Source organism: Arvicanthis niloticus, chromosome 16 (assembly GCF_011762505.2).
Source record: "Arvicanthis niloticus isolate mArvNil1 chromosome 16, mArvNil1.pat.X, whole genome shotgun sequence".
Lineage (NCBI taxonomy): Eukaryota > Metazoa > Chordata > Mammalia > Rodentia > Muridae > Arvicanthis > Arvicanthis niloticus.
Window position 1 is genome coordinate 5263793 of NC_047673.1, and position 21384 is coordinate 5285176.

The 21384-nt window shown below is 43.2% G+C and overlaps 1 protein-coding gene across 2 annotated transcripts in view; it reads left to right on the forward strand.

Moving 5' to 3' along the window:
• The window catches only part of Myo16 (myosin XVI), a 482119-nt gene that overhangs the window by 321537 nt on the left and 139198 nt on the right, over positions 1-21384 (forward strand). For both annotated transcript variants that reach the window (XM_076913797.1, XM_034520363.2), the window contains exon 23: positions 1118-1318. In XM_076913797.1, coding sequence (XP_076769912.1) covers positions 1118-1318 — 201 coding nt within the window. The remainder of the gene's footprint in view (positions 1-1117; positions 1319-21384) is intronic.

The following is a 21384-nucleotide window of genomic DNA, read 5'->3' on the forward strand; positions in this document are numbered from 1 at the left end:
CCTTTGTAATCCCCCAATAGTTTTTTTTGTTTTTGTTTGTTTGTTTGTTTGTTTGTTTGTTTTGTTTTTGAGAAGCACAAATCACCCTTGCCTGAAGGGGCACTTCATTGAAAGAACAAGAAATATCAGAACTTTCTGATATAAGAATATTCACCATTTTACTTATCAAACCTACAAGTCTCATTGGCCAGTTACAAGAGGTCAATTTACCAAATAAGTTTTATAAGCTAATGTCTAAGACCAAGACACCATGAAATATATTGTTTGTTGTGTATTGGTCCTTAACAGTTCTAAAATTTACATTTTGAAAGGTGTGTGTGTACACACACACACACACACACACAAACACAACTTTTGGTTAAGTTAATCTTTGATTAAAATTAAGACTGAGGGCATCGGCATGTGTTTATACTCATATTTGTTATTTCTGTGTACACTGAAAAGCTTTTGACTCAGTAACTTTATTGAATCAATAATTATCTAATATGTGAGGCAGCAAGATGTCTTATCACTAATAAAGGCACCTTTCGTCCTGGACATACTTGATAGAAGGAAACAACCAACTACTCCAAGTTGCCCCCAAACCTGCACATGAATGCCATGGCATGCAAGCATGTAGACACGCACACGTGCGCGTGCGCACACACACACACACACACAGTGGAGGAGAAGATGATAAATGCATGTGAGAACATGTTTTATCAGGCATGTCAACAATAACTTCTGTTTCCTACCATGGGATTCTGTATGGAGTCATCCATCACCTCTAAATGTTTGACTAGTGTTTCAAATAGGCACCATCTAGGTTTTTTGGAAAGCTTAGGGTATTGTTTCCCACCTTCTGTCTGTACAAAGGTAGATTTCTCTAAAACCATTTGTGTTTTCCTAACACTATAGCATGGTGCTCTAAGTCCTGCCACCCAGTTGTCAGGATAAGAGCTATATCTGAGAGATCCAAGGTGGCAGAGTGCAGCCATGGGCAATCATAGACATGTGTTAAAAGTCAAGACACTCCCGTTCTGGTTAGCTGTGCGAATATAATAAAAATTAGAGAGCACGTGTCAAGGATGCCAAATGGAGCAACAGAAACGAATGTGTGACTTTTGCTGACTTTCAGAAACCATCAGGATTCTTCTCCCTACTGGATGAGGAGAGTCGATTGATTTGGTCAGTGGAGCCAAACCTTCCCAGAAAGCTGCAGGGTCTCCTGGAATCGTCAAACACAAATGCAGTCTATTCCCCTGTAAAGGACGGCAATGGAAATGTTGCTTTCAAAGGTCAAGGCGCGGCCTTCACTGTCATGCACTACGCAGGAAGGGTGAGTGGACAGCCCATGTGGTGTACCCTGTGTACTGACACAGCAGAGGGGAGGGAGCTTCAGAGTGCAGGGTTCCAGGATGTGCTCTTCCACACTCAAAGGTCACATGAGCACCGCGGTCATTAACGTTTGCAGGTTCCTTGCCTTTGCCATGAGGCTGAGTTCACATCTCGGAACAGTGTGTGTTGAGCAGGGGAGCTATCTCACTGTGTGTGTGTAGATGGAGCTATCTCACTGTGTGTGCAGATTTCAGTTAACGGGAGTGGAAGAGCCTCAGGCTTATCAGAAATGGCTTACTCCACATTTTGGGGATGTGTTTCTTATATAAACTTTGGGTTTCTGAATGTGCTTGGCCTGAATATGGGCTTAGTATTGAAGTCTTCCTCTTAGAACCTAAGAAAGCAAGCTCTCAGCCAAGCAGTGGTGGCACACCCCTTTAATCCCAGCACTTGGGAGGCAGAGGCAGGTGGATTTCTGAGTTCAAGGCTAGCCTGGTCCACAGAGTTCCAGGACATCCAGGGATACACAGAGAAACCCTATCTCGAAAACCCTCCCCCCCCCAAAAAAAAAAGAAAATAAGCCCTCCAATCTTTCTCAGTGTTCTAGTTGGGTTTGCAAAACTGGTTTCTTCCTTCGGAGTCTCACCCGTCTGTAGACGTGTCCCCAAGCTCCTTTGCGGTCTCATGTGCATCTTTGCCCCGTGATTTACCTGCCATAACTCTCTGACGCAAGTCTTCTCTTCAGACCAGGTGTTTCAATCCTCTCCTAGGCTCCCTTTCACTCCCATAAACTCCTTCCCAGGTAGAGTAGAAACATCCTTCCAGCCTACTTAACAACACATTTATTCACCTCTTAATTAAATAATCTCTGTTCTTCTCTACCCAACTCATGTTTATTATTGATGCCTTCCACTTTTAGGATTATAATCACACATACACACACACACACACAGAGAGAGAGAGAGAGAGAGAGAGAGAGAGAGAGAGAGAGAGAGAGAGAGGCAGTCACAGACACGGGCAGACACACACAAACACACAAACACAGATACACACAGAGATACAGGCAGACAGACAGACACACACACACAGGCAAACACAGACACAGGCACAAGAAGACACACACACACAGGCTAACACAGATACATACACAGACACACACAGGCAGACACACAAACACACAGACATAGGCAGATACACACAAACACACAGACACAGATACATACAGATAAACAGGCAGACAGACGCACACAAACAGACATACACACAGATACAGGCAGACAGACACACACATATGCACGCACACACTTAGACCTGCACTCTGAGCTACCACTTAGTGAAAATGGGGGACTTGCAAAGTATCCCATTTGATCACTTCCCTTGTTTACTGAGACTTCACTGTCCACCAGAAGAGGAAGAGAGATGAGCCAGGAATAGCACACACCTAACAGTCAGATGACAGAGAAGTAACAAAATTAATATGCTACAGCTGTCAGCCTAATGCTATGTAAGGATGCAATTATTTGACTCGTAAAAGTATATAGACTTCTCCAGAGGCACTCACTAACTTGGAGGAGAGGGTATTTCAGTGGAGACTTGAACTCTGGTAGTATGTGCCACTGTATTGCCCAGAACTCACTTGCACAAAACAGAAACTACTTTCATTGTCTGCACAGAAGACAACTTGGCTTAGAACTTTGAGAGGATCTAAGTTGAAATTTCAGGGGTGCTCCTAAAGGAGGCCACGAACCTGCCTGTTGCCAGTTCCTGTATGGATACCACAGCACCTGTAGAATGGTGGCAAGCATGCCCTCACACTCAGTATCTGAGAAGCAGGGACTAGACTCAGGGTGACATGTCAGAAAGCATAAAGGTACAGCCTATGTCACTTCTGCCTTCTAAGCCAGGGTGATAGCATTACAGATGGTAGCCAGAGAACAGAGCAATCCCTGGTGCAAAGTAGTCTGCAAAGGAAGCAATTACAGAAAGCAGTGAGGAGGAGTGGGCAGGTCCCATGGCCACCCATGGATTTGGGAAAGGATGGAAGTTTCATTTACTGTGGAAAGAGTGATTGGGTGAGACATCTCTCATTATTGCTTTCGGCTTATCCATGGACATCTGTGTGTGCCTTTCTGATGGCTCCATCCTCTCGAGCCCTGGCATGTTAAGAGGAAATGCAATGAAGCAGCACTAAGGAGATGGTGTTAGACATGTTGGAGGAAAGGCAGGGCAGGCTTTTGTGTGATTGGCCAGTATCCACCTTTGAGCAGTAGCAGGGGATAAGGAGGTGGCATCCATGAGAAGGGGATGGTGGGCTGTGAGAGAAAGGATAGCCAAAGCTATGGGTCAGAGCCAGGAGGATCCCACTGTCCTCATGTGGCTGACAAACAGGATACTGTGTCAACCCAAGACACGTATCCCTGAGAGGAGAACACTGAAAATGCTCAGGTTCAGATCTTCCAAGCTGGTGGCAGGGACTTAAATGCAAACCCTGATTGGATGGTGGGCAACCTGACTGATCCAACCTAAGAACAGAATGGAGAGAAACAACTATTGACAAGACAGGCCTCTCAGGAGCCCAAGGAGGTGACTAAGGAAGCCCACCTGATAGGGTGGATGTTAGGCAGAAGATGCCCCTGTGAGAAATTGGGTTGAACGATGTTAGTAGATGCTTGGAGAGGCTTGTGGGACATGGGAAGAGACTGATACAAGGTTCTATGTTTTAATCCTCGAATAGTTCCCAATTGTAATTCACCTTGGCCTTTTCAAAGTCCTTACAAGTAGAAGAATGTTCCACTGTTGACTTCAAATTCCTCTGCCTTCTTCCTATTGTACATTTTCTGGATCTGGGGAAAATACATATAAGGCTACAGTTGGCTATCATGACTTCCTCTAGTTTAGGAAATTATTTTCTTAGGAGCTTCCTAGGATCTCTGTTAGGTCTGCATCTGAACTCCCTTATTCATAAGTCTGTTGCATTGTGCCTTATAGACAAATCAAACCCATAAGAAGTACTGAGCATTAAAATTCAACAACAGTGTGGTTCAGAATCATAGTCTGCTTATTTTGAGTTCAGTTGTAATTATTTTTTCTGAGTACCTAATAGCATTTCAATTTTAATTTTGTTTTTGAAACTTTAAGGGGGAAACAACTGACAGTTTAAATTACTAGGGAATTGTTCACCGAGTTCTTCGAGAAATTAAAGAACACAGGGCAGCCCGATGATTACTTGGTACAGAGCCAAGGCCCCAGTGGAATCGTGCATTTTCCTTTAAAAGCATCTTTGTTTTTAAAGAGAGTTTTCCATAATTGGAGTCTATTTTGTGGCTTTACAGAAATCTTTCATTTTGCTGAGATGTACTAATGAGTTGTAGCCAAAGGAGTCCCCAAGGCCCCGTTCACATGCTACAGTGTAGCTTCTATGTGATTTCGAGCAATATGTCAGCCCATATGCCTTTTGAATTGTTAAATGTAGCCACAGGCATTTACGTGTTGGACTGTTGCATCAGAAGACAAAAGTATCAGGAACATTCTACATTTTGTTGATGAAGTGATTATGGGAAAAGTTCACCCACCTAAAAGCAGCATGTACTGTGTATGATGTGTAACCTTTGACCCCAGAGCTGACTCCCAAGGAGAGAGCTCAATGGATCAGTGTGTTCTTGAGCCTCTTCATAGCATTTTCTTGACCAGATGGATGGTGTAGCATCACTCGGTGCTCCTGCCTGGTGGGCTGACTTGCTCGTTTTAATGAGAATATGCTATACCCTATAGGAGAGATAGCTCGTTGCAGATCTGACAGTAGCATTGTCCCCCATCTGGATGGGGTCTGGATGAACTTACCCAACCTGGGAACTCTAAAGAGGAGCCACTGCCCTGCTTAGGAAGCATCTTGAGGCGGAAGCTCTGAGGTCCTTTTAGGAATGTTTAAGCACCATTATCTGAATTACGTCTGATGATTCTTCCTAAACACATCTGAATGTTTCATTACCCCCAGGAGCGTGGTGCAGCTTCCTGTCTCCATTACAGAAATATTTTAAAGTAAATGGGAAGAGACTGTGCATAAAATATTAACAAGATCTCCTTAATGAGTGTACATTTGAATTAAAGAAAGCTTTTGGGGGCTTGGGGGCTTGGCTTCTTTTTGTTTGATTATTTGTTTTAGCCAATTTTAAATCGTATGTGAAGTTACCTGTTTTAGAGTTTGCTCTTAAACTGATGATTTACATGACAGATAAGCATTAAACCCACGAGTGTGTCTGCATTTATTGGCGGTTAGAATTCAGGATCTTGAAGAAAAGAAGAATTACAGCTTGACAATGTCAGCTCTTAGGAGAGGTGAATTTCCATTAAGGCTGTGCTAAGCTAACTCTACTCAGAAACTGTGCTTCAAAGCTCCTAAATTTTGCAATGAAAAAAAAGTGAACAGATTATGAAGTTGTAAAGTGATCTGGGGCTAAAAGTAAAAATTAAGTTGATAAAATTTAAATAAAGATTCAGTTGTGAGGAAGTGCACATCCCAAACTCACAGGAGCAGATCCTCATGGATCCAAGCTGTGAACGGCCTTGCTCAGAGAAAATGTCTTAGTGTCTATGTCTGGGGCTACAGTGTAAGGAGACGGCCTGAGACTGGGTCCTCCAATTCTAATGGTAGTGTGCAGAGAGGGTTTGGGGGTCATGTGACCCCAACAGGCCATGATTAGAATAATAGAGGCCATGAGGCAGTAGGCCCTGAGCCACCCTGGATGAAAGAGTCAGGGTGGGTCTGCATGGAAGCCCCCAGAGCTCCAGCGACTTTCTCTCTCCAGAACCACAAGAGCACAGAGCTCTCTTTCGCGGTTGCCCAAACTGTGTTTACAGGTTCCAGCAGCAGCCTGAGGAAGACAATACAAACATTCATTGTTTCCTGGCAGTTTACATACAAGAAAAGTGAAACACATTGACACGTAACGTTTTAGGGTTTCTTCCTAATCATTGATCTATCTCTAACTAACCCCTACACTTCTTGATCTCTTTGCTTCCCTGCTTTTCCTCACCTGGACATCCCGTGTCCTCTGTCCTAGATCTGGGCATCTCTCTGCACATCGTGTTCCTCACCTAATCTATGCTACTTTCAACTCACCTTACCGTCATCGAGACGCCTGACACTTGCAGTGACCACATCCTTGTGTGTAAACAGCACCGTGTTGGTTTCTAAGTAGGCCTTTGGTGAGGGCAGATGATTCATCGAGAGTGTGCAGTTGTGGGTGAAGTTGTTAGAGCTTTTGCTAACAGAAGAACAGAAACTGGGTGGCTTCATCCCACTGCAATGTAATGGAATATAGAAATTCAAATGCTAGCGTCTGCAGGTTGCTCCTGGCCTCTCTGCTAACAGGATGTAGTCAATCCCTGAGTTATGAATGCATTCCTCCCATCTCTGCCGTTCTGTGTCTGATGGGTCATTTCCTCTTCCCATAAGGATTTGGGGATAATGCAATATGTCCCTCTCTGAGTCAAACAAATTACATATTTAAAAAAAAACATTGCAAATAATGGTTTATAATGTTGGGTGAACATGATTTTGGGAGAGACCATCCACACAGGAGTTTCTGGTGGGAGGTAACCCACTCATTTCACATTGCCCCACGTCTTCATCTCCCTCCACCTACTGGGTCAACATGCACGGTGCTTTATCATCTGCACCCTGCAGAATCCATCATACATGTAAAAAAAAAAAAAAAAAAAAAAGGCATTGCTTTACCCAAGCAAGTTTGAGTTTCATTCCATAGCTACATGACAGTGAAGACAAGGGCCCTCAGTTGTACAGTTGTACACCCATGAAATTTAAAGCCGAGGAAAATATCATCATGAATCTCATGGTTTCTTCTGGGGATTAAGGAGTAGGCTGGCAGTACATGCAGACATGATTATTTTTACATATTTTCTCAAATACATCTATCACAGCCTCCACAGTAGTCTAAGGCCTGCAGTATTTACAGGCCACAAGGCTACTCAAAAATTTAAAGAGACAGAGAGAGCAAACCAAAAAAGGGATCATTCAGTCAGTTTACTGTTTTTGTCTAGATGAGAATATTGGTAGGCCAGTGGACTTATTTAAGTGTTAAAATATCCCTTTTTGGTTTGCCAGAACTTGTACATTCTTACATCTCATAAGTGTGTGTGTGTGTGTGTGTTAGAACGCAGAGTAACACCTGTTTGAATACTTGCCTTTTTCCTAACACAAGTTGATCATCATTAAGACAGCTGTAACCACTCTGGTTGTATTACGACCTCTTACTGCTTTTCCACAACACTTTATAGACTTCCCTGAAAGATGAGTGGAGACAATTCAGTGATTTCTCTATCTATGGAAGCCATAAAACCTTTGAAGAAAGAGAGAGCATGCAGATGACAGCCTTAACTTATGCTAATGTGACATTCTCTTTCTCCTGGGCTAGACCCATCCCGTGTGGCGAGTAGCTACACCTTGATTAAAAAGAATTCTGCAAAACTATTTGATCCTCTAGCATTTGGGTTTATGATTAACAGTGTGAACCCACGGCTGTTTGGAATTTTACTGTACGTTCAGTGTTATTCTTTCAATATTATTTCCCTCAAGAAAATTAAAACCTTGCAATCTGTGTATGCACTCGGCATTGTAATTTTACGACGAGATAAAAATTTATAGTCCCCTACTACAGTGTACTTATGGTCTTGAAAGCATGCATCAGGATTCTTCCCCAACCCCCTACACATCATCCATAAAGAAGGAGTTGTCATCCCAGACACGTAAGCCTGGATCTGGTACTATTTGTTGTGATTTTCCAGGCAGTTGCCAGAGTTTGTTAGTAGTACATTGCTGATGGACAGGGAGTGAGGATAAGAAGCTGTTGTTGATACAGGGCTATCTGTAAAATACCTGAATGTTTTTCTTCTCCTCACAAAGGACGCGTTCCCTCATTGAATATGTTTGAGTCTGAAAACTGCCCCTTGTTTAGAATGATGCTGCCACCCAGATCTTGCCCCAGAAGAAAATCTTTACTCCACTGACTCTAGTATGTTCTAGGTGGGATACTGATTAAAATCATCCTGTGTACTCTTGACCTATTGACATGGGTAGTTCATGGGGACCCTTTCAGTCTCTTCAGCCTTGCAGGTGCATCTGTGCCCAGAGTGACTTTTATAGCTTGTGCCCTGGGCTTTATCTCTGAAGATTTGCAGGAGACACCGTGTACCCAGGAAAACTCTGGAAGTGAATCTGTAAATCCGATGACAGGAGAGAGACAGATCAATGGTGGCTACTGCTTTCTTTTCCCTCCTCACTTTTCCCCCAGGCAGAAATCCCAGACACAACAATCAGCTCTGTCTGGTCTCAGCAAAACTGATGCTATTAAAGGTTATTCGATGAAAACATTTTGACCCATGTGGAAAGAACTTAATTTACAATCTACATTTGTTCCCTTTTTGGTCCAACGTTTTAAAAAAAAATAAACATTAACCTCAACGGGACCCTGCTGTCTTCTTCCTACATCAAATTTTCCTTTGAAAGTTGTCCTTAGAGATGTGGTGGTGAACTGTCATGGGAGATGCCCCTCTCCCTCTCCCTCTCCCTCTCCCTCTCCCTCTCCCTCTCCCTCTCCCTCTCCCTCTCCCTCTCCCTCTCCCTCTCCCTCTCCCTCTCCCTCTCCCTTCCTCTCCCTCTCCTTTCCTCCCTCTCCCTCCCTCTCCCTCTCCCTCTCCCTCCTTCTTCCTCTCTCTCCCTCTCCTTCTCTCTCTCCCTTCCTCTCCCTCTCCTTTCCTCCCTCTCCCTCCCTCTCTTTCTCCCTCTTTCTCTTTCTCCCTTCCTATCTCCCTTCTCCCTCTCTCTCCCTTCCTGTCTCCCTTCTCCCTCTCTCTCCCTTCCTCTGTCCCCCTCTCCCTCTCCCTTCCCCTCCACCTCCTCCTCCTCCTCCTCCTCCTCCTCCTCCTCCTCCTCCTTCTTCTTCTTCTTCTAGTCTCTCTCTCTCTCTCTCTCTCTCTCTCTCTCTCTCTCTCTCTCTCTCTCTCCCTCACCACTGGGTAGAGAAAGTGCAGGGATCCCTGGCCTCTCTAAGTTCAGCATGTCCTCTTACTTTTCAGGGCAGATAAAAAGTTGTAAATATGAAGCTTTGAATCTCCTAAAACATTGACACTTTCCTGTCAATACCTTTTCCTTAAAAGGAACAAATGAACCGTTCTCATTCGCCTCGGCTTCATCAAGTTTACTATCCAGATACCTTGGCGTCGAGATGATAACTCTTCACATTGCCCAGTGTTCACTGAGCCCGTCATTAATCGGAACCAAAAGGAAATACTAAAAACTATCAGAAGAAATCACTTCTTGGAAAAATAATAAAGCCTGTCATTTGTGTTACTTTTCTCACTGCTGTGACCAAATGGCTGACAAGAAGAGACTTCAGGGAGGAGGGGATGATGTAAGCTCGTTAATTAAGGGTGTCATTGCTCATCCTCAGGAAGGTGGGATAGCATCTGTACTTCGTCGGCATGGGAGCTGGCTTACATCCAGGCGAATCAAGAAGTAGAGAGAACAGGAAATGGCAGCAGATAAAATACCTCAAGCCCTGTCCATATCCGAATAGCACTCCCCCTCCCCTCCCCTCCCCCACACACACCCCCTCTCCAAACTGTGCTATCAGCTGGGCACAAGTGTTCTGAAAGAAGAGCATTCGCAGATGCCTTATATGCAAACTCCAGTGCCCTGCTTATAATTTCGGTGATAAACAGAACAAACTCAGCAGCCCACAAGGGGTCAAGGTCCTTGGGACAGACTGAGTGGAAAGCTGCAGCCGTGCATGAAAAGTAGCCAGGCATATTTGCATTTCCTGAAAATGATCACTTATTTATTTTGCTAAACCAGTCTTCACATATATTCTGGTGTGATACATTGAATTCACAAGTATGTCTGCAAAGTTCTGCATTTTTATCATCTGTTAATCCTAACCACTTCTCCGAGGATATTTTGCATCTTGTAAATAACAGGATGCAGGAAGGGAGTAGGGACGTGAAGGATGTGCAGATTTAGTTCTGTTCCATAAATATTGATGATCTTCTGACTGCCAAGCTGGTGGGCACTTATAACTCAGTGTCCTGGGAAGATGACTACCCAGATACATGATCCAGCTGCCTCTCTTGGGAGCTTCAGGCTTTCACAGGGCTCCCTGCCACCTTCTGAGTACTCACTTTCTCCCATCTCATTCTGAAAACAAAAATCAATTCAAAAAGATGATTTCCATCTTTACACCCCTTTTAACTTTTAGCAAAACAAGAAACCTAACCTAAGGGTATGCTGAATATCCCTCATCCAAAATGCTTGAGATCAAAGCATTTCCAGTTTCATATATGTTTCAGATTTTTAAATTTCTCATAGACTTTACTAGTTGAGAAACTGTAATATCAAAATTCAAAATCTGAAATGTTTTAACTTTTCTTAATTCTTGAAATTTTCATACAATGTATTTTGTTCAAATTCACTCCTACTCATCCAGCTTTATGTTCTCTCTCATGTATGTATGTATATATCCATATATATACATATATATACATATATATACATATATATACATATATATATACATATACACACACACACACATATATATATATATATATATATCCATAGCCAGTAGAGTCTTGTTTGTGTTAGCTAACTATTCCTAGCTGCAGGGCTACTCTGAAGTGTGGTGGACATATTGGAGATCAATATCATTGAGGAAAACTGATTCTTGTTCCCTTGGCATCCATCAAATGTCAATGTCTCCTCAGTTAGGAGCTGTTGTGAGCCACAGGTAAGGCGTCTATGAGAGCCTTACAAGAGTCTGCTCCTAATGAGGTAGTCTCATGAGACAACTTCCATTCTCCCTGTTGGGACTCTGGACTGAGCTAGCACAGGTCTTACATGAGCCGTCACAAGTGCTATGAGTTTCCCCATCAAAACCTGAAGACACTGCTTCCTGACATCATCTCCCAACTCTGGCTCTTGTCATGTTTTTCACTTTTCTCTTACCAGAAGATCCCTGACCCCCTGAAATGAAGGATGAAGGATATGTTATAGATGTCCTTTTAGGGCTATATGTTATCAAGAGTCTCTCTCTCTCTCTCTCTCTCTCTATATATATATATATATATATATATATATATATTGACCAGTTGTGAGGTTTTGTGTTGATTGGCATCTACAACCAAAAGAAGTTCATCTGATGAGGCCTGAGTGATACATTTATTTATGGCTATAGCATTATGTCATTATGAGTCATTTTAATATTATTTCCATTTACCAGAATAACAGTGGTAGGATTTCCCCTAGAGCCCATGACCTATCTAGTCTCAGGTTCTTGCCCTGATTAACAGTGCCAGGTATAAGCTCTACCCTGTGGAATAGTCCTTACACATAATCAGAAAGTGGTTAGGTACTCCCATGACGTTTGTGCCACCATTACGCTGGTGGGTGTATCTTTCCAGGCAACAATGGAGCCCTTCATTATATATAGTTCACGGAATCCACGGCTGGTTGAGATTGATGAATTCCCTTCTCCCCCAGTAGCATGCAAAGCACCTTCCAGCACTCTGAAGGCAAACCATTAGAGATAACACTTCAAGGCGAATAGCAGCCTGTCTTCTTCGTGTTCTGTGACTCAAGCATTTGGTGTCTTCAGCAAGAGGGTCTAACTGTCAAGTTCTTGAGGGTAACTAAGAATGATGGAAACAACCTGTGACCTGTTGGACCCTGTTGGACCCCAATCCAAAAAGCTCCAAAAGACATAAGCCATTCTTGGCATTGAACTTCTGAGTTTGGATAAGAATGACCACCTTGGGGACCATAATTTTTCAATAAAGGAATAAAAGATTGTTGTTTTTCAAAGTCATATCAGCTACCTTCTTTGCTTCTCTCTTAACACTGATCTTAACATTAAAGGGGACTATGTTGGTTCACTCGTTAGGAGGAGACATAAGCTCTTGGCTCTTGCAGACGCCCTACCTCTGGCTTGCAAGCTGGCGTTTTGGCCAATCTGTCTCTCAGTTTGTCTTCCCTGAGTATACAGTAACCTATGGTTTCCATTCTATGGCAGATGTTCCAGATGGCTTTAGAGTTCTTGTTCTCCGTGGCATGGTGTGTGTTGTCAGGATTTAATTTTATTTTATTGCTGGCACAGCCTTTTAAAGTGCATTAGGAATGTGTAGGCCTTCCCTGTGACTCGATGACAATGTGAGCATCTCCAAACACTCTGTCTTGGCTTTCACTCACAGATCCAAGTTTAATTTGTCATAATCAAACAGCAAACATCCATGAAAGCTGAGGAGCTCAAAGCCCTTACGTACAGTAATGCTTGTGCCCGTTCTGTGCATCTATTCTTCTTGATTTCCCTGACACGCTCCCTTTCCTGTGGGTTGTCTTCTGTGGTCACAGTGGGGCTCCTGCACACAAACCTTCATTCAGCCCAGATTAACTTGTATTTCTGTATTGTTAGCTCTCCGATGGTCAAGGTTGACTCCAGGCAGCATCTATTGTATATAGTGTCACAGTAAGCTTGAGAATACAGGAATCTGTCTACAGCCATACCATCTTGAACGTGTCTGATCTCAGAAGCTAAGCAGGGCTGGGCATGGTTAGTACTTGGATGGGAGAATACAGTAGTCTTTTTGGCATAATGCTTTTATTCCATTTACACATATACACACAGCAATGGAATGGACATATCATAAGGCAGGTCTATTTTTTGCTTTTGAAGGGACTCTCCATCTTGACTTCATACTGCTTGTCCTAATTTACATTCCCACCAGCAGTGAGCAAAGGGTCTGCTTTAGATTCTTGATTTTTGAGTTGATCTGCCTGGGGTGAGGTGATATCACTGCTATGGTCTGACTTGAATGTATCCAGTGTCAATAAGATTGAGCTTTTTCATATTTTCATTAACTACAACTTTTCTTCCATGACATTAAAGGAGTGATAACTTTGTAATACATTGGGCACAAAATTAGATCATTATGTTGGGAGTAATAAAGATACAACCTATATACACACACACATTAAATACAGAACAGACAGACTTGTACACATGCAAAAATGGACTGTGACAGCCATGCATGTCAGTCTTCCAAGGTGCCATGTTCTTACATGCCTAAGCTGTCACTGCAGGGGGCTTCATAGAGGAACTTTTGACTTTTGGCATTTCAACCACATGGAAATGTCACTCTCCATCCAGCTTAGGAACATTGCCTAATAATGTAATTATCGATTTGCTTGGCCTTAACAGGTTGGCTTACAAAGCAGAGTAGGAAGGCTGTAGACAAATGATCGACATTTAGCCTAGTGTCTGTGTGCACACCTGTTACGAGGCATCTCACCAATGAGGAGACCGTAACAGGGAAGGAAAATGAAGCAAGCCGGCGTCTGAAAAGGGAATCTGTACATGAAAACCCAGGATTCCCCTAGAAGCCAGTGTGGTGCTGTCGGTGCCCAGAGGAACCCATCCTGGCCACGAGTGTAACCAGAGTTGAGGATACACATGGCAGTTAAATGCAGTGCCTGCAGCTCGTGGCCCCTAGCCATTTCTTCTTTTATCCTTTTGTTTAGATCTCTCTGCCTACATGATTGAATTCAGGGAATGGCCGGTATATCTTGCCTTGTATATCCCAGTCTCTCAGGACTACGTGAATCTATCAGCCCTCCTGCTTTCATTTATACCTTCAAGATGCCCAACATTTTTACTCAAGCACTTGATTGTCATGGCTGCATTCTTGGCTTTGCTTTTCTGTGAGCTACACAGCTGCTACAAAGAGTTAAACTGGCACCAAGACCAGTGAAGACAAAAAAGCCTCGGAACTGTCAAATTAGGGCATAGTAATATATATATATATATATATATATATATATATATATATATATATTTCGAAGAGAAAAACATGATTTGGTAGGGTTGGTTATACAAGAAATAATAATCTGAGGTGGCTAAGAGATTTACCAGGACGGAGAGGAGCCACCATCCAGATGTCAAGGAGATATGGGAAGAAAAGACACCATGCACCTTGGACATTTGGGACAGATGCTGGAAGTTGGAGCCATGGCCCCTATGACCATGTGTTCAAGCAGCAGGTTCTACTTGGCTGGAGAGGAAGGTGCTGATCAGAGCTTCTCGGACCCCTTCTCTTCCCATCCTAACCCAGATACTGGCTTCAGGCAGCACTTCTATGGCCACCAGGGCATCTCTAGGAGGTCCACTGTCTAGAACTGAGTTGACTAGTGACTAATTGGAGGCAAACACACACAGAGGACAAGATGATGCCCTGGCAAAGCAAGGGAAACATGTGTAGAAGCCCAGCTCTTGAAAAGGCAAAATAGCAAAACCAATGACAAAGAGATCAAGAGAAACTAATTAAAGACTGGCAATCTCTAGAAGAAGGAGCTGGGGTGATGCCAAGTTTGGCCACTCAAAGTTTCCCAAATTTTATGTGTGCTTTACGAGAGCAATCAATTTAATGGGACTTAAAACAAATTTTATTTTTAATTTAGATAATTTCAGTCCAAGTATATTTTTGATATTATTTTTTAAAAAGAGTTTCGCATTATACCCGCGCCCCCCCCCGCCAAGGCTGGTCTAGAACTCACTCCACAACCAAGGTTGGTCCGGAACTGACAATGTAGCCAAAGTTGGCTTTAAACTCATAACAATCCCACTGCCCAGCCTTCTGAGTGCTGGATTACAAGTGTAAGCCACCACACCCAGATGGTGGTTTTATTTTAATAGACTTTGCTCTCTCGGCCATACTAAAGACAAATTGAAAAATCTCAGTATGTGAGGTCCACTCATGCCCACTTACCATATCCACAGAAGGCTTCCTCTCATTCCTTGCAAACAGTGCATTTATCAGTGGTCTGTGCTAACAAAATCATTATTACACTTTGCTGTAAATAACAGTTGGACAGAGGCATGGGGAGACTCACTTTGACTAGTGTTTAGCCCCAGGAGTGGCTATGGGTTGACCTTGGAAACTAGCATGGGAATCCTCCCTTCCTAGTGCTCACTTGGACTTCATCACACGTTCCGTTCGATCGCTGCTTTCATGCTCTCGCGCCCTGCATCTCTTGACTTTGCATTAGAACCGACTGGGGAGGAAGTGGCAAGTGTGTGTTTCTGGCTTGCCTCCCAGAAGTGGTGACTGGGGAGTTTGGGTGAAATCTGGAAGATTTGCCTTCACATGAATAATTATAATGAAGACTTTGTCTGGAAGCCCTATCTTCAGAAACGCTGACTCTACCAGCCCCATAGTCGGCAGTTAGGTTGGGCTGTACCCGCCCCCGTCTTTGCACCACCCCTCTCCCATTGGTTGCATGTAGGCAGAGGAGGCGTCCAGTACTGACTGACCTCTGCCAGAACTTCCTCACCAAATCAAGGCAGCCAGCTGCTCTTAGGTTCAGTTCTGGGAACTAACTCTGTGTGAGGAGAGGGAGCTACGGCTAAGGCTCCATTCTTGCCTTACACTCATGTTTCCTTGGTGATGAACCAAGCTCAAGCTTGACAGCCATCACTTAGGAGGACAGCGCATGCGTGTGCCTCAGTCTTCCGTGGCTTATTTTCATTGTGGAGCCAGGAAACCAGGCAACTTGATGAGCTGTGATTCACAGCCATGGGGAGACTCCCATACCTCCCTGTTATAGAGTATAGCTCACATAATTTATCTCTTAATTGTATTTATTGTGGTATAGCAGTATTGTGTAGAGTATTGTAGAGATTACATCCAACAAAGCAGCCCCACGCGTGCGCCACCCAACGCTCCCGCTCCCCCTCCTACCTCCCCCCTCAACCTGGCACCATCACAGCAGGGTTTAGCGACTGTTGCTCGCAGCCGAAGCCGGAGCAGAATGCTAAGTTTTCTTTTGAGTAATTTTATTGAGCAGAATCATTCCAAAGAGAATTTTTGAATACATGACGATTTCCTTAAAGATTTTTTTTGTTGTTGTTCTGGGCTGTGTGCATATAAATTTCTCTATTACATGCATGAAGGGTGCTGCTACTCACATCATGAAGCTTGTCTTTCAGGGTCTAGGAGGGAGAAATAAGAAAGGCTTGAGGACCCATTATAGGAGGACGTGGGGGGAAATGAAGGAATTAACCAGGCCTCTCTCTTCTGCTTTTCCCACCTCTCTCCTTTATCTACCAAATAATAAACCAGAGGAACAGAGCCCTGGGCAGAGCAGCTACCTTAATGGCCCAGGAAAGCCTTATGCCTTAAACCTGTTCTCTGTTGCCCCAGGTGGATGCTGCCACCATGAGAACAAATGGTTTTTTGTTCCCCTGACAACCAATCGCTAAGCTATGGGTGGTTTCTATGATAGATTTTTACCTGTATAGAAACCTGTCCACTTCACTAGGCTTTGAGGTTGCCTGCTTTTTATACTGTCTAAAAGCCGGTGGCCTGATGCCCCATAGGCTCCCTAGTCTTCAAGGCCTCAATACCCCCTTGGTCTCCCATAGTTCACTGCAGCTTCACTTTGTGTCTTTTTCATATTAATCTGTTGCCTTGGGCTGATGGAGGTTCTTGTCAGTAACATTGCTCTTGGTGAGGTGAAATGCCTGATGCCTTCCAGGTAGGTTTGTTCTGTTTAGATACAATTCCATCACAAAGTTGTAAATGAGTCTCAGCTGACACAATTTAAGGGCCGTGTGAGTCTTATTGTTGGGCAGGCACCTTAGGGTAACACCTGAATGGGAGCCAGGAGAAGGCCAAACAGGAGCAATGAAGTTTCACATTGAAGAGGTTCGTGGAGAGCTAGGATAATGTTTCTGTGAGTAGGTTCTGAGGCAGCGCCTGCCTCTCTACTCGAAAGTTTCAGAGGAAGACAGGACTCAGAAGGCGAAGTGGAAGGATCAGCTCACCCTTCTCGACAACTGTGAGAACAACTGTACAGCAAGAAACAACCGAGGAGATAGCAGCAGCCAGCAGGGTGCAAGCAGGACTTATAGGACAGTCAGGTCACCTGAAACACTGATCACATGACTTGGAGAAAATGCATCAGTGTAGACCATGTGCTGGATGGATCCCAGGCCCAAAGTTCAAGGAACCCTAAAGCATGGGGGACAGAGAGGAGGTTCCCCCTCTGATGCAAACCAGCTGGAAATGAACTAGAAAGGATGATAGGAAAACCTCCAGACACAGTATCCTCCAAATGCTACCCTGCCACAAACAACATCCATTGCATACTCTGCCACTAAACAGCTCCCTCTAAATAACACATCATGCAAAAGTGGCAGAGGAGAGTCTAAAGAGAATTTGTGTTTATGTGCATATGTACTTACATATACACAGACATATAAAATATAGATGAGAATTTATTCATGAAAATATAGATGTATGTATATATGGCTGGCTAAATATGAGAGCACAACATATCAGTAGTCAACAAATTAGAAAAGTCTTTTGATAACAACATAGGCTCACCTGTTAGGAAATACAGAAATTCAGAAATCTAAGTTTCAGCCTCAAGAATGGAGAAATTAGCTTGTTTGTTAGTTTTGCTTTGTTTGGTTTTTGAGAAAGAGGCAAGACCATGGAGATAGGTGGGTGGGGAGGTGGGAAGGATCAGGGAAGAGTTGAAGGGAGGAAAACGTTATCAAAATATATTATGTGAAAATATTTTTAAACAAAAAAAAAATAAATAAATGAAGAATGAAAATCAATCCGAAGCAAGCAAAGGGCAGCCAGGAAGAAAGCTGAGCAGTTAAGAGCACTTGCTGATCCTCCAAAGGATCTGAGTTTGGTGACCTAGCACTCACGTGAGGTGGCTCACAACTGTCTGTAACCAGGTCCAGGGCATCCAATGCCTCTGGCCTCTGTGAGCACCGCCCTCATATGCGGAAACACGCACACATCTACACGTAATTAAAAAATAATTAAAATAAATCTTTTTGTTAAAAAAAAAAGACCAGTTCTTTGAATACATTAATAAAATGGAAAAAAAATCTAGTAAGGTTGACCAATAAATAAATAAATAAATAAAAAGGATATAAACAACCAATATCAAGAAAAAGACAGAAAGTATCTCTGTGACCCTGCCAGCATTTAGAAGATCAGAAGGGATAGGAGTAACCCCGCATGAAGTGACGGTTAGGCCAACATGGACTGATTCCTAAGAAAACTTAGCTACCTCACCTCACCCCAGTGAAGGAGATCGTCCAAACAGGCCAGTCAAGGGAAGAATTTGAAAATGCAAAATTCCCAAAAAAGAAATCTTCTTCTTCCAGATGGCTTAACTGGAGAATTCTACCAAATGTTTAAAAGAAAATTAGTACCAACTTCATGCAGTATAATCCAGAAAATAGAAGACAGAATGCTTTCTGATTTGTTTTACAAAGCTAGCGTCGGCCTGCTCCCCAAATCAGAAAAAGCTAGAACACATATATGTGCACACACACACCAAAAATCAGTCCTTCGAGACAAAATTGGATAGACACTCAAAAGAATAGCAGATTGGATACATATATATAAATACATGAATACATAATAACATATAATAGTATAATAATGTATATTATTACCATGGTCAGTCTATGCTTTCCAAAAATGTAAAATATTTGAAAATTATTCAAGATAATCCAGAATATTAATAAGCTAAAGGAGAAAAAGTATGTCATTTCTTAACGGATGCAGGAAAAACATTTGATAAAATTCAACATACATCCACAACAAGCATTCTAAGACAGCTGTGGAGGAGATGGTGTTGCCCCAAGAAAGCACCCAAGCAGTCTATTGCTAATATCAGGTGTAATCATATGTAATCCTAAGAAAGGCAGCTCATCCCAAGGAAGAGCACCTGTAGCAGCCTATTGCTACACGTAACCGTGGAAACCAGGTGTTTTACTCTTAAGGTCAAGAGTTTTGCAAAGATGCTGGCTGCCATCACTCTGGGCCACACAGCATTGTAGGTTCTAGTGAATCTAATGAGGCTAGGAAGGAAATAAAAGCCTGACAAATTGGAAGAAAAAAAACCCTGCTTATACATGACACAAATGTCAGTGTGCAAAACTACAAGGAATCCATTCAAGAGGAAGACAACCATAGCAGAAATAAAGATTTCAGTCAGGACCTAAAGCATAGCAGTGACAAAGAAGAGCTTCTGACATTGAGAGGGAGCGCAAGGGGGACATGGGAAGAGTCGGTGGAGGAAAGGGATGGGTGGAAATGATGCAAATACCTTACCGGTCTATGAAATCCTTGAAAAAAAATAAAAATTTAAGAAAGATCAAGAAAAAAAACCATAAGACTGCATTGTGTTGTAATGTCAGTAAGGAACAGTGAAATTAAGCATGATAGTGTTCATAGGCACTCAAAAACAACACAAGATGCTCAGATCTAGTGTAAGTAAGTCTCATTAAACACATATAGAAAGACTGCATTGATAACACAGATGATGGTAGAAGAAGCCAAGAGTCCAAACAGGAGAAGCAGACCATACTCACGAATAGAAGACAGCAAAGTGAATTCTCAGCATAGGAATAATCAGTGTAATCTGTCCTTCCAAATGAATGTCATGTATTTCCTACCAAATTTCAGCGTGCGTGAATGCATGTGTGTTCGTGTGTGTGTGTGTGTGTGTGTGTGTGTGCGTGAGTATGTCCATGTGTGAGTGAGCATGTGCATGTATGTATGTGTGCATGCCTGTGCATGCATGTGTGCTTGTGTGTATGTATGACTATGATGGAGCATGATGTACATGAATGCATACACATGTGTGTGCATGTGTGCATGTGTGTGTGAGTATGATGTGTACATGCTTGTATGTGTGTGTGCATGTGTGCACATGTGTGTGTGGATGTGTATGCATGTGTGTTTGTGTGTGTGGATGTGTATGCATGTGTGTTTGTGTGTGTGTCTGTATGTGCATACATGTGTATGTGCTTCTGTGGGTGTATGACTATGATGAAGTGTGATGTGCATGCATACAGGCATGTATGCATGTGTGCTTGTGTGTGCTTGTGTGTGCGCATGTATGCTTGTATGTGTATAAGTATGACAGAATGGAGCATACTGTGTATGTGAGTGTGTGTGTGTGTTTCTCTCTCTCTCTCTCTCTCTCTCTCTTTCTCTCTCTCTCTCTCTTTCTCTCTCTCTCTCTCCCAGTGTGTGTGTGTGTGTGTGTGTCTGTGTGATGGAGCATACCTGTAATGATTCCAGTGCTGAGGAGGGAGAAGCAGGAGGAACATGAGTTAGGGAGACTGTCGTGGCCCGAGCTGCCCCACACTTGGGGGCCAGAAATGTTGAGAACTGCACTACCCCAAGTTTGGGGGCCAAAATGTCACGGACCTCTCTGTCAATGTTGAGACCCGCAATGCCAAAAGCCTTGGGGGCTAAACTGTTAGAGCCCGCACTGCCCCAAGCTGCTCAGGTCCATGGGTCGGGGTTCAGCAAGAGAGAGAGTGAGGACGGACTCGAAGAATGGAGACCAGACAGAGTGTGATTCAATCCCATTTATTCTTCAGTCTCTCTTCTTCTCTCCAAGTCCCAAGTCTTCAGTTCCTAGCCCCTAGTGCCTCCAAGTTCCAAGTTCTTTCTCCAAGTGCCAAGTGCCTGATAACTAATAATTCTTCTTCTGAGTTCTCTAGTCCAAGTATCTTCTTCCTCAATGCCTAATTCCTACTCCAAGTTGTACTCTAAGTTGTACTCTCTAACCTAATTCCTAGTTCCAAGTTGTACCTCCGAGTGCCTAATAATCTGTTACTCCAAATTGTTCTGAACTCTCCTGTCTGCCTCTCGCCTTTTATATGTCTCACTTCTAAGCCACGCCTCTAAGTCGCGCCTTTGTGTCCTTAGGTCTTGTCTCTAAATCTGATCTCTAAGTCACGCCCTTAAGTCACACACCTTTAAGTCTCACACACTCAAGGGAAAATCCTGGGTATCTAAAGCAAGATGTTATCAGAGTGTGCTCAGCTGTTGTAGGCTAATGCAATCAAGTCTCTTATCAGGGTATATGGCTCAAGATGGCTACAAGGATGATAGCCACCTTCTGTCGGCTCACCACAGGAGACCTTGTATCAAAACAAATATTTTTGTAGTAGTAGA